At 38.1% G+C, this 14121-nt stretch overlaps 1 protein-coding gene across 1 annotated transcript in view; it reads left to right on the top strand.

The window, feature by feature from the left end:
• BCLAF3 (BCLAF1 and THRAP3 family member 3) overlaps positions 1-14121 on the top strand; it is a 53321-nt gene that overhangs the window by 17561 nt on the left and 21639 nt on the right. Inside the window, exons 5-8 of the mRNA XM_053655809.1 lie at positions 8905-9077; positions 10607-10721; positions 11426-11489; positions 12987-13102. Coding sequence (XP_053511784.1) covers positions 8905-9077; positions 10607-10721; positions 11426-11489; positions 12987-13102 — 468 coding nt within the window. The remainder of the gene's footprint in view (positions 1-8904; positions 9078-10606; positions 10722-11425; positions 11490-12986; positions 13103-14121) is intronic.

A 14121-nucleotide genomic window follows, 5' to 3' on the forward strand; every position in this document is an offset into this window, starting at 1 on the left:
TGAGGATGTGACAGAGAATTAGGTAAACCCAAAGTCCTTTTTTTTTTTTTTTAAACAAAATATATTTTGTGCCCTGGCTGGTGTAGCTCAGTGGATTTGAGTACTGGCCTGCAAACCAAAGGGTCTCTGGTTCGATTCCCACTCAGGGCACATGCCTGGGTTGCAGGCCAGGTCCCCAGTGGGGGGTACATGAGAGGCAACCACACGTTGGTGTTTCTCTCTCTCTCTCTTTCCTTCCCTTCCCCTCTCTCTAAAAAGAAATAAATAAAATCTTTAAAAATATATGTGTGTGTGTGTGTGTGTGTGTGTGTGTGTGTGTGTGTGTGTATATATATATATATATATATATATATAATATAGTTTATTTTCTTAAAGTTAGGTACTCCAGTCCCCTTCCCTCATTTTTTATACTTGAAAAAATAATTTTTTCAAAGATTATATTTATTTATTTTTAGAGAGAGTATAAGGGAGGGAGAAAGAGAAGGAGAGAGACATCGATGTGAGAGAAAAACATCAATCAGCTGGCTCCCATGCACGCCCCAACTAGGAACCAAAACCTCAGCCCCAGGCATGTGCCCGGACTGGGAATCAAACCAGTGACCCACTGCTTTGCAGGATAGTGCTCAACCAACTGAGCCATACCAGTCAGGGCACAAAAATATTTTTCATATATATGCATACATTTTTTAAAGTATATTTTATTTATTTTTAAAGAAGGAAAGAGGGAGAGAAAACATTGATGTGTGAGAGAAATATCTGTTGGTTGTCTCTCACATGCCCCTAACTGGGGACCTGGCCCACAACCCAGGCATGTGCCCTGACTGGGAATTGAACCAGCAGCCTTTCTGTCCTCAGGTCAGCACTCAATCCACTGAGCCACATCAATCAAGGCTACATGTGTGTATTTGTATATGCATAGAAAGCATTTACAAATATTATTATAGTACAGAAAGCTAGGCAAATAGAGGTGGGAAAATAACTCATAATCCTACTCTCCTAGGACAATTTAATTAATATTTTAGTGTAGCTCTTTTTGTTATTTTTCTGTGTGTATGTTATGTGGTTGTATAATACTATATTAATACATTTGTATTCTATTTCATATAATATTTCTTAAATCATTTTGTGCTACTATATTTCCTACTAGTTCTTAATCTTTTTATTTTGTTTTATTTTATTTATTTATCTTTAGAGGGGAAGGGAAGGAGAGAGGGAGAGAAAGATCAATGTATGGTTGCCTCTCGTGCATCCCCTGCTGGGAACTGGCCTGCAACCCAGGCATGTGCCCTAAACGGGAATCGAAATGTGATCTGGTTCGCAGGCCTGTGCTCAGTCCACTGAGCTACACCAGCCAGGGCTAGTTCTTAATCTTAAGAGCACAAAGCCTTCTGTAAGCATCAAGTTTAGGGATGTTAAGCTCCTTCTCTTTCCAATATCATATCATGAAAATGTTCAAATATACAGAAAAGATGAAAGAATTATGCAGTGAGCATCTATATACCCACCACCTAGAGTCTACAATTAACATTTTATTCTGCTTTTGTAATCACATATCTATCTCTTCATTTGTTGTTTCATCTTATTTTTCAATGTATTTCAAATTGAATTGCAAATATCAGTAGTTAGCCTTTAAATGCTAGAGTATTTACTTTTTGTATAGTTTTTTCTTCTGAGATAAAATTACGTAAAACCAAATTGCCAAAAAATCTTGAATTCTTTTGTAAAAGTCATGCTACCCCCACATTTAAAATGAAGTGTTTTCTTTAAAAAAGGATTTTATTTATTTATTTGCAGAGAGAAGGGAAGGGAGGGAGAAAGAGAGGAAGAAAAGCACCAATATGTGGCCACCTCTCCTGTGTCCCCCACTGGGGACCCGGCCAGCAAACCCAGTCATGTGCCCTGACTGGGAAACAGTGAACAGCAGCCCCGTTCCAGTTCCCAGGCCAGCGCTCAATCCACTGAGCCACACCAGCCAGGGTGAAGTGTGTTAAATAAGAGTGCTAGAAATAGCAGTTTTGAAGGGTTTTATGTTAAAGATACTGAACCCAATTAGTTTTATAATTTGACATCGAGAAATGGCAGCTTGATGTTCATCATGATCACGAAAGTGAACTTCCCAAAATTGAGGCTGCCATATCTTTTGTTTGAATTTATAAAACTCATTTCATGAAATTTTATGACCTGTCAGCACATGTTTGAATTCCCTGACAAGGACCTGAACGGCGGCTTGTGTAATAAAAAGCCTCCCCTGCAAATGCTTTCTATTCAAAAACCTGAAGACTGAATAACGTAATAAATGCATGCATTTTTTCAGTGTGGTAAACCATCCTGCTGAACAAGATCTTTCTGATGATAATTATTTATTGATTAATGAGCTGTGGAAGAGTTTTCTGGGGTTGGATTGAATTATATATGGACTGATAAAATATCCATGAAACAAAGGTAGTTACATACAAACCTTAGTAAAGGCATGTTCTCAACTATTGCCATCAATTAGCTTTTCCTCTGCTTGAAAAGACTTCAATAATCCTAGGGTGAACAGAAGAGAACACTCTAGAGAGTTTATTTGTTGGTTAAAATCTAGAGAGTTTATCCTTTTTTTTTTTTTTTTTGGAAAGACTAAGATGGTTTATTATGTGCCTTTGTTTGCTTTCTTAGCTTTGGTAAAATATTGACATATGTAGTTAAAAACATATGGCTGTCACCCTGCCTGATGTGGGTTAGTGGGTTGGGCACTATCCCACAAAGCAAAAGGTTGACGGTTCGATTCCTGGTCAAGGCACATGCCTAAGTGGTGGGTTCAGTCCCCTGTCCGGGTGTATGCAAGAGGCAGCCAATCAGTGTTTCTCTCTCGCATTGATGTTCCCCTCCTTTCTTTCTTCTCCCTTCCCCTCTCTCTAGAAAATAAATAAATAAAAGGAGAAAACATATAGCTTTCACCTAGTGATTTTTTTAGGTTCTAGTTTGTATCTAGAACAGCAGTGGATAGAGACTTGCTTGAATGAATGTTCACTGCATAGTTAACGCTTCTGTTAACAAAGATCATATTCTGAGTGACCCACTCAGTCAGAAACTGCATTATCGGAGGTAGAAGTTACACATAACTCATAATTATCTGTCTCAGAATGCAATAGGGAGCCACAACAGGAAAAATTGTACGAAAGTTATTATGAACCCCAAACACCCAGCTGTATATATCTGAAGCCTTGGGGCAGATGAAGGGAGTTCTGGTTTAATGTTGGGCTGAGTAGGTGAGAGCCTGACCGTTGATCAGACTTGGAAGGAAGTGAGAGGGAGGAGCAGGGGGTGCCAGTCTCTGGAGATGAAAAGCGGGTGCTGATGGACCTGAGGCTTCTCTCACCTCTGCAGGTGTTGGTACTAGGAAATCTAGGATACGAAGGTTGTCTAGCAAAGTTGCTGTTGGACTGAGTGTATGAGCCTCTGTTGCATTGAGTCCTTTTGTTTCCCACTAAAAAGACACAGAGGGCCTCCTTACCCTCATCAGATCTTTCCCTGTTCTAAGAGGCTTTCCTCCTTCTGAAAGGGGATGCGTCCCAGAAGACAGTGGAGCCTTGATGCTCTCAGGAAAGGGCTGCTCTGTAGGTGGAGGAACAATGTAAAAAAACATAGCAAGGACTGAAGGAAGGGAACCTAATCACACGAAGTTTACGTGTGATAGGTACTGTTCAGCTGGAGGCAAAAATAAGCAGGGTGGAAAGATTTTTGTGATGTACAAGTCTGCTGCTATCTTACTGTTATGTATCACAAAAGTAAGGTTTCTATCTAAAATATTTTTCATGCATTTTTTTTTATCAATGTATGGTTGCTTCTCATTCGTCCCCTGCTGGGAACTGGCCCCTGCTGGGAACTGGCCTGCAACCCAGGCATGTGCCCTGACTGGGAATCAAACCGTGGTCCTTTGGTTCGCAGGCCCGTGCTCAATCCACTGAGCTACACCAGCCAGGGCCATTTTTAAATCAAACATTAATTGAGAGAAGGCTCCCTTTCACTCCTATCACCATAGCTTCTCCTCATGTCTCTTAGGGGTCCTAGTATAGAGAGGTGAACATTGTGTTTGGGGTTGGGGTACATAGGTTTTTAATCCTCTCGTGGGTCACTGAGCAAGAAGCTCTGTGACATTTGGCAGGTCACCTGGCTATGTCTTTTGGGGCCCAAATTAACCTGCATTTCCTCCCGGTTATATGAGTCTACTTCAATTGGCCAATAACTACTGAAGCTGAGTTGATAGGCTCATCACTGGATTCTCTATACTTTTATGTATAGTTGAGATTCTGCATTATTAAAATAGGAAATATTTCAAGTTTTGGAAATACTTCAATTTTAAATAGCTGTAAATGAAGTAAAAAATTTTAAGTACAAAGTAAGCCAAGAAAGTTAAAAAAACAAAATTAAATTGGCCTCAATTAGAATTTTGAAGTCAGTCATCTTTTTAGCTGAACCTTTCATTTCAAATGGTCCAAATCATTTACCATTTATCATTTATTCATTCAGTGGGTATTTTTTGAGCACCGACCCTGTGAGACAGCCTGTTAGGATAACCTGGGGCTGTAGATGGGTACAGGATTAGTTTTCTCCTCTGGGCTTGCAGACAATAAGGCCGTGTTGGTAATACATGGGATCTTGGGTCGGGGGATTTAGGGAAGGCCTCTTTCGGGACTTACAAGTGAGCTAGGCTTCAGAGGTTATGGTGTGTTTTAGACACATAACGACAAGATATTTTATGTTCATATGTTAACAAAGGCAGAAACCACACACAGGAACTTTGAGCTGCGTGCCTTTGAGCAGTAGGTAAAAGGGAGCAGAGGTAGAGGAGGCTGCAAAGGTGGGGCTGCCGCACTGCCAGCCTGGTCTGACAGGATGAGCTAATAGGAGAGGACAGGTTGGCTTGGTTCTGGCTGCCAGGGGACTGTTGGCAAGGCCAGTTAGGGGACTTCTGTGAAATAAGTAATGACATACTGAGTTAATGGACTAGCAGTCTCCCTCTTTTCCCTCAAGTCCAAAAATTCTAAATGTGTGTTCTTAGGAAGACAGGAGCAAAGTAATAAATGGGAAAGTGCATTATGAACTATTGGATACTGTACAAAATGTTTGCTATTTTTGGAAGAAAACTAAGAAAACCTTTATGTGTTGCATGGCTTTGTTATTATTTTAAGCTTCCAGAGGACAGGATTTTGGTTGTTGGGTTTTTTGTTACTGTTGTTTTGCCATGCAGTTGGGGTTTTGTTTTTTGTTTTTTTTTTTTGATGTATCTTAGTTGTGTGTAAGTGGAAATTCAGGTTTAATGTAGCTTCTTATGTTTTCTTAGTTATTAGTGCACAACACTCAGAATGTCAGAAAATATCCTTAAGCAGAGAGAGAAAATGGGGGAGGGGTTGAGGACAGAACCGAAGAACCTGGAAGGTTTAATCAGACCACTTTAGAATATAGATGTTTGGCTATATTTAAATTTTTTTAACTACCTAAAATTCATCTCAAATGAGAACAACCTGGTCTTTTCAGCTTAACTGTTGTGTTGGGTTATTTCCTGAAATTGTTAACTTGTATTAATAATAAATAGTAAAAAGGAAAATTTGAACTAGTAGGAGATTAAATTTGCAAACGTAAAGACCTAAGAACATTTTTTATTCTCAAGGTTCAGGAAGGTTTGTCATATAGCAAAAGTATAATTGTTTTTAAGATTTTATTTATTTATTATTTATTTTTCAAGAGAGGGGAAGGGAGGGAGACAAGAATAGGAGACAAACATTCAGTGGTTGCGTGTGCCCCATTCGGGGACCAAACCTGCAGCCCAGGCCTGTGCCCTGACCAAGAATTGAGCCAGTGACCTTTCATTTTGTGAGACAATGCCCAACCCACTGAGCCACACCAGTCAGGGCAAAAGTATAATTGTTTTTTTTTAAATATTTTATTTATTTATCTTTAGAGGGGAAGGGAGGGAGAGAGGGAGAGAAACACCAATGTATGGTTGCCTTTTGTGCATCCCCTGCTGGGAACTGGGCTGCAGGGAACTGGTCTGCAACCAAGGCATGTGCCCTGACTGGGAATCAAACCGCGATTGTCTGGTTCGCAGGCCCATGCTCAATCCACTGAGCTACACCAGCCAGGGCTTAATTGTTTTTAAAAAGCTAAAATTTCAGGCCCTGGCCAGGTAGCTCACTTGCTCAGAGCATCATCCCCATACACCAAGGTTAATGGGTTTGATCCCCAGTCAGGGCACATATAGGAATAATAAACCAATGAATGAATAAATAAGTGGGATAACACATCTATGTTTCTCTCTCTCTCTCTCTCTCAAAATGAATAAACACTTTTTTTAAAAACTAAAATTTTAGATTATACTATTTTCATGGCAGTGAGATAACCCTAAGATAAATTTTTTAACTGGTAGCAAGTTTAAACACTAAAATTTAAGGAATTGAAGAAATACAGCTTCAGTGTATATACCACATTACTCCTATGGATTGAGGGTTGGGCATGAAGTGGGGATAACAACTATGCCAATAATAATAAATTACAAATAAATTGTAAATTACCGGGAGCCTCTATCAGCTTGCTTCCTCTTGGGAGGAACTGAAACTATAATAACAACTTATCAACTATTGTCTTCTTATGGATGGATCATTTTTATAGTTGTATTGAAACTATAAAATACAACTTAGAAAATTTTATTTTTCTTTTGTAAATGTTTTTAAAGCGATGGTTTTGGGGAATATGGCAGGCTTTCTGTACCATTAAAACCCCTTTAAGCAGAGAGCGTTTGTAGTGTTGTGTTAGTGGAGGTTGTTAACAGGGCCAGTCTGACTTCCAGCTTTTTATCACTAACTGTCTCTTAGCTAGTTATCAGACACACAGTGGGAAGCTTGAAGCAAATTAGGAGGAAAGAAGGGAAGTGGATCTTCTCATGAAAGTCTTCTAATGAACCAAGGAACCCATAGCAGCGGCATCAACTTGCTGCATAATCCCTTTTCCATGTTTCTGCCTTGGCAGGGAGTCATCTCCCCAGAGCCGGTTTGAGAGCAGGGAGCACACAAAGTCAGATGGAAGCCTTTCCTCTGATAGGTCAAAAACAGGCACTTCAAACCATCTTGTTAGAGGAGTCATTAAAGTTTTTCAATGAAAGGAATGTCCATAAGCCCCTCATAACCCGGGAGCAGTTTTGGATGTATAGCTATCACGTGCCTTAAATAAATAAGTAAATCTGTGCATTCCTATAACCACCCAAAATGTGTCCATCTGACTGGGTGTTGTTATGTGAACAAGTATCATTTTTTTCCAGTGGTATTACTGTTATTTATTAATGAATCATTTGTTTATTTATTTTATTCATTTTTTGAGTAAGGAAAGGTTTACTGATGGAGAAGACTCCAACCAAGATAGTGGAAGCTGTGCTGCTGTTATTTAAAACACATTTCCAGTTTCTCTCTTGGATGTATCTTCAGAGCCTGTGACAAAGAACTCTGTCAGTTGTAAATTTTAATTCTTTGGACAGTGAACTTGATTTTTGGCAAGAGCCAAAAGCTATTTAGAGTTAAGTGTGGAGGAGTAAGATGGGTATAAGCTGGTTAGTGCCATTTTGGGTTCAAAATGCAGTATAAATATAAAATAATGAAACGTTTTCTTCTGGTGAATCAGCTGCCTCCAGACAAAGAATTGAAGGTAATTTTAAACAAGAGCAGCATTCTTGGACTAAGATATAAGTTTCCCAGTATGGCACTTGGAAGGATTATGTTCATGTGAATGCTTGACCTCTGGGATATAAAGCAAGACAGTCAAAACATCCATTGTCTCAGTGTCACTCATAAGTGCAGGGCAGTCTTTAAAGAGCCCTACACTTAGCCTGTAGGGCTTTTTAAAGATTAAACGAGATGATGTTTGTAAGCTCTAAGCCCCTGTGTTTGGCATATGGTAAGCCCTCAATAATTATTAGCTATATGTCATAATAATGGCTTTATAGTGGTCCCTAAAGGTGAGGAGAGCTCTTCATGAAAGTTACAAAGATTCAGAAAGCATTGAAGGGGTAAGGTAGTTGGGTTTATATACTAAATGGTAGCATTTCTTTAAGGATATATTTAGGGTAAACACTATAATTAGTTATAATGATCATAACTTTGCTAATAACTGAGACTGTTTTCTGAGAGTTTGGTGAGACTTTCTAAGTGATTAAATTAGTGTCAACAGAATTTGATTTCAAAATACAATTCTAACCTTCTCATTACTGATTCAGAGTTACAAGGATTTCTGTGAAGTCAGACAAGTTACTATGTTTGATACCAGCCTTTAAAGGGTGGTAGTATTTTAAGATAAAATAAGCTTGCTGGATTTACAGTTTTATGGACATTTGGGAGTAGAAAATAATCTAATTGATTGTGTTTACATATGGAGTGTATTTAATGCCTAGCTGTATTTTTTGAAGTAAAAATTGTCTAACTTAAGATTTCAAGGATCTTATTAAAGTGACAAAGCCCTGGCTGGTGTAACTCAGTGAGTTGAGCACGAGCCTGTGAAGCAAAGGGTTGCCCGTTTGATTCCCAGTCAAGGCACATGCCTGGGTTGCAGGCCAGGTCCCCAGTAGGGGGCATGTGAGAGGCAACCACACATTAATGTTTCTCTCCTACTCTTTCTCCTTCCCTTCCCTTCTCTTTAAAAATAAATAAAATATTTAAAAAATAAAGTGGCAAATATTTAACGATCTCCGATTTGGAAAGAACTCAAAACCATGCATCTATAGCTCTTCTACTCATACATGTTTTATGGCATAGAATTTAGTGGCTTAATCATAAGGAAAGATAAACATCATTTTAGTTTTATAGCTCTATTCATTTTAATAAGTTTTTTCTCAGAAAATAGTTTCAGATTTAGCTGAACATTTACAATTTATTCTAGGGTTGCTTCTTTCAAGATAGAGAGAGAGGTGTCAGCTGATTTGTCTGCTGTTGGCAGGAGAAATGAGGACATGGAAACAGCGCTTGAACAGCTTGGCTCCACTGAGAATACCGAAAACAAAAGTGAAGAAGATTTTGCTCAGGAAATCATAACTGTAATCCATCAAGTTAAAGGTTGGTGTATTTTGCACGTACATTAGGAATAAGACAAAAACAATGTACTAACTTTTCACAAGATACAGGAAAATATCCGTGAATTGTAATAGTAATTAATATTTCACTATAAAGTAGATCATTAATTAGAAAATGTGTTGAAAGTAGAAGTTACTAAGTCAAGCCTAGTTGGGGTTTTTAATTACTATTTTCAGAGTACTAGATGCTCAAGGGAACCACGACACCTAAGCTCAGTTGTTCTTTATATGTAGTTCCAATAACCTGGTGCTTCAACTCACAGTCGATTAGAAATCAAAAGTTACAAAGGGAGAGGTTGACTGCTGTGAAAGGGAAGTGTACTGAGAGTGGCCAGAAGCAATAACTGATAAGAGAACGGGAAGGAGGAAGCCACAAAAACCAGATAGGAAACTCAAGAAATCTTGTAGTGTAGGTCATCTGGTGATACTCTTCATGCCCCTGGGGGAATTATGGGAATTTAAGCCAGAAGGGTGATGCTAAGCAATCGATAAGACTCTAGTTATGATATTAGGAAGTTGCTTAATAAATACTTTGAAGATTTGCATTGAGTTGTTTTGTTTTCTTTTGTTTTTACTGATGGCCAATGTCCATGAATTGGAAATTTCAGTTATGTGGGACAACTTTCCTCAATGATGCTGTGTAAATAAAGCAATTGCATTACAAGCTAAGCAACTTGAAGAATTCCAAAATTTTTATTTTATGTTATTTTATGGTTTTTACTAGATGGTTGCATTAATCTTTCTTTACCTTCTTAAAACATTTTGAAAATGAATTATTTTCTCTGCCTTCCTCACACGAAGGCATAAATTTACTTTAAAGCATGCATTTTGTCTGAAACAATTCGCCTTCCCAATTCCAGCCCCTTTTACCCGAAGGACATGTGATTCTTGGTAGAAAGAGAACTGGTATTGCAGAAAAGTTCAGGAGAATATCTCAGGGCAATAACAGCAAGTTAAGGGAAAAGATTGCTTAAGCAGCATTCTGATGAGTCAAGAGTCACTATCTTTCTCTCTATCCTTTTAAAATCCCATAGCATAGCTTGATTGCAAAAATGTCTTCATGGACTGGATTTAATGGCTTTCTGTGATATGTAAACATGACATTCAACATTTGTTCAGAATGATTTTGATGTTTCAGGGTTGTTTGGGGGGGTTATTTTTTACTCTAGCTGAAGTAGAGCTCTGGACCGTCTTTTCTTCCCAGATATAGTAAGGTCTTGTCTTGGAGAAGAACGGTTTTCACTTTGAGAGAGCTACTGTGTTTTCCCTAACAAGTAAGCCGGCCTGTCAAGTAGGAAGGGAATTCTTGGTTTCATAAATCAGATGTTTTACTACTGCACAGGCTTGAAAAAGCATGGGGACACTATGAATTAGTCTGTGGAGTTAGTTTAGGTCCTACGTATTTTCAAGAGAGGTTGGCTGTTTTTTAATAATCCCTTCTTTCTGTGCTTGTATGTAATCTTTTAAGTGGAATCAGTTTTACACTCAGATGAAACTTTCTTTTTTTTTCAGTTAATTATTTTCCATCACCTCCCATTACTCTACATGAGCGTTTCTCAAAATTAAAATATCAACCAGCTAGAGATGTAAATGAAAGTAAATCCATTCAAGATTCAGGAGATAACAGGTAATGATTATTGGATGTACATTTATCTCGTGGGAATAAGCCTAGGAGGAGATGTGGGAAGGTGCGCCTCCTGGGCGTCCTGTAGATTCCAAGATTGGGTTTCCTGCTTAAAAACAGGACACACCCCGGCAGGTACCGGGCCTGTGTGCTGTGATAGAATAGGTTACATTGAAGTCGTTGACAAGTACAGTCTAAATTTGCAGGGCTTTGCAAATATTTTCCTACCTAACTTTGATTCTGCTGTGTCTATAGTAATTGTCTACTGAAGTTATCACTGGAAGAATGAAAGACAGTTGTCAAGCCACAGAAGTCTTGGGTTGCCTCACGTGGTCAGAAATGGCTGTTCTGAGAACAGCTAGGTGAAAACACATGTCTTCTGCTACAGGCACCTGTCTGAGCAGGTGGCGTACCCTGTCTTGTGAGCTGAGTTGAATCAATGTTAGGATGCAGTAGATCACCAGAGCAAAGACTAAGATTACATAGACGAGTGATTTGAGAACTACCAAGGCCTCACTGTGATGTTGTTCAGAGGATGTGTATGTCTTGGAAAACTGCCATTTGGATGAAAAACCACCTGGTGGCAAGTCTCTTTTATTTCCTCCAAGATGCACCAGCTTTACTTCAAATTCCAGTCTGTAGTGATGGAATCAAGCTATTGATGCATAACATAATTATGTCATTGTAATATGCCTTTATTATTTTAGGAGACTAAATATGTCTTTGGCTGGGCTTCCCAGTAAACACGTTATGGTATGTGATTCAGAACAGGTAAGTTTGGATGACAGATTATCTTATTAATGGTGTACTAACGGGAAAGGGAACTGGTGATTGGGAGTAAAAAAAGGGAGTTAAAGTAGATGGGGAACGATTGAGACCCAGGAATCTGAAATTTACAAAGCTCTCCAAGGGATTCTAGTTATGGGCCAGGTTGCAGAGAGAAAACTGACAAAAGACAAAAAATACTCCCTAATAGCAACAGTCTCGAACGGCAATGGCTTTGTAAAATTGACACAAAATTATAGCAATTAATATTTATTCCAAAACTTCACACTGTAAAACTTGCAGAAAGTATATTTGATACCTGCTTTTTCCAAAGCAGTTGTATGGAATACATTTTAAAATTGTATGTGGAATAAATGGAAAGAAACTTACTTTTATTTGATACTGCCCTTCAGAGTCTATGGAATATGAACTAGCAGTATAATGGAACTAATGCTGACATTTTTATTGTCACATGTTGTGTGTGGTGGTTCCTACCCGGCACCTCACCTTCCCTTAACCCCCTACCTATTTCTTGGCTAATTAAATAAACTATCTTACCTAGCCAGGAGGGAAGAACACTGGCTTTTGTTTTTTTTAAAGTATATTAAGTTCTAAAAAAGCTGCTAATTTATTCATTGAGCATGAAGAGTTTTTATAGAGATTTTAATACATTTCTGGTAGAATATATAAAGTTTTTCACTCGTAAATGGTTACAATTTTATAGAATTTAGGAAGAAAGGTTACTTTATTGAATAAATGATGTTTTCAGGAAATTTCTACTCATCAAAGTATTACAATCAACCTAAAGGAAATGTGAGGGTTTTTAAAAATTAAAGGTTAAAAAAGCCTCTAATCCAACCACTTAACACAGAATATGGTTTGATCATCTTTTCTTGCGGTCCTGCATCTGGCAGTTTAACATAGTCGCTATCCTAGCCCAGAAAGTTTTAGATGCTTTTCTCTTTTTACTTAAACCATAATAACTTTTACTTTTATGTAAAAGTCTCTGAATTCCCCATGTCCTTTTATGATTGATGCTCTTTAAATTTCAATTAACTTTTTTCAATGTTTTTTCATGTGTACTTCCCACAAACTCTCTATTAGCATAGTTTAAATGCTTGTACATTATTTCTTTGACTTAATTTATCATAAAATCATTCTTCCCATCCCCTTTATTTTTTTATAATGTATATAAGTTGCTTTTGTTTTTGTTGTTGTTGTTACTTTAAATATAGCTGAATTTGAATATATTTGAGTAAATAACCTTTTCTTTGAACTAGAGTCCCAGAAGCGGGATTCCTGATTCAATGTCGTCATAAGCTTTTCCAACTCTGTATTGTCTGTCAATTGTATCTCAAAATATTTTTGATTAGTTTACACTACAATTAGCAGGATGAGTACAAAATAACTTATTTAGGACTTTTACTTAAGGTTCTTATTAGATATGGTATTTGTGTAACTAACAGTAATGTGAATGGTTTGTCTTCTGTCAAAATTCCTCAGACTCTGGTCAAAGTAATAGATCCAAATGATCTACGACATGACATTGAAAGAAGGAGAAAAGAACGATTACAGAATGAAGATGAGCACATTTTTCACATAGATAGTGCTACAGAGAGGTAATCAGTAGATGAAAAAATCCTGTTATCAGGGAGCTTTTGGTATCAGCATATTTTCATTTTTTTTGTGTGACGATAACTTTCTTTTTAGCATAGGGATTTAATCCTTCAAATCTATTATATGTTTAAGTAAAACCTATTAAAATGTCTCAGTTATTCAGGGATCATCATGTGCCGTTTGATTTAAACAACAAAAATTGTGGGGAGTAGGTGAGTATTTGAGGTCTTTAGAATTCTAGAAAGGAGTGTAACAGAGTTTTTCATATTAGCAAGAGCCAGGACCAGCAAGCGTATGGATTCTTTGGCTCAGGCCGATTCGAACTCTGACAGACTCTGCCCTTTCGATTCCAGTATTCTTCAAATATTACACAATTTGCTGAAGTCCGTGCAATTCTCTTTCAGAATTATTCGTGAATGTCCAACCATGAAACAGAGGCAGGTGTAGTAGAAAGTGCAGAGGAAGCCCGAGTTTGAATCTCATCTCTGCCAGTTGACAAGCTCTTGGGAAAACTTGCTTAGTTTCTGGAGTCTTTTCCTCTCTTAAGAGGAGAATAACCAATCTGTGATGGAGAGGTTAGAATCGTAAACGAACTGGCACATGCAAAGTACTTCATGCCATGCATAGCAGAGTGATCGTCAGTAGACTCTTGTTCTTTAGGGGCTCTGCGTACTCCCCATTGGCTCCATTTTATCTCTAGTTCTGAAAACTGTGGAACCCAAGGCAACCGTGGGTCCCCATGTGACTGTGAGGTATAATTGAATGGGACAGAATTTCCAGTTTTCTCCAACAGCCCTTATACTGTTTGGATCTCCCAGAAAGTGGGAATGTGTGGATAGGAAGGACCAATGCTCATTCTCTTTCCATAGTCCTCAGTGTCAAATTACTGATATTTGCTTAGACTTTTAAGTCAAATCTATGGCTAACAAGATCCTAGTCAAAATACACAGAGCTTGCTTTTAAAACTGGACCTGATTCCGACAGCAAGTTTGGGACCAATTAAAAATAGCAAAACTGTGTT

This window comes from Artibeus jamaicensis, unplaced genomic scaffold (assembly GCF_021234435.1).
Source record: "Artibeus jamaicensis isolate MK-2021 breed Jamaican fruit bat unplaced genomic scaffold, CSHL_Jam_final scaffold_1283, whole genome shotgun sequence".
Classification (NCBI taxonomy): domain Eukaryota; kingdom Metazoa; phylum Chordata; class Mammalia; order Chiroptera; family Phyllostomidae; genus Artibeus; species Artibeus jamaicensis.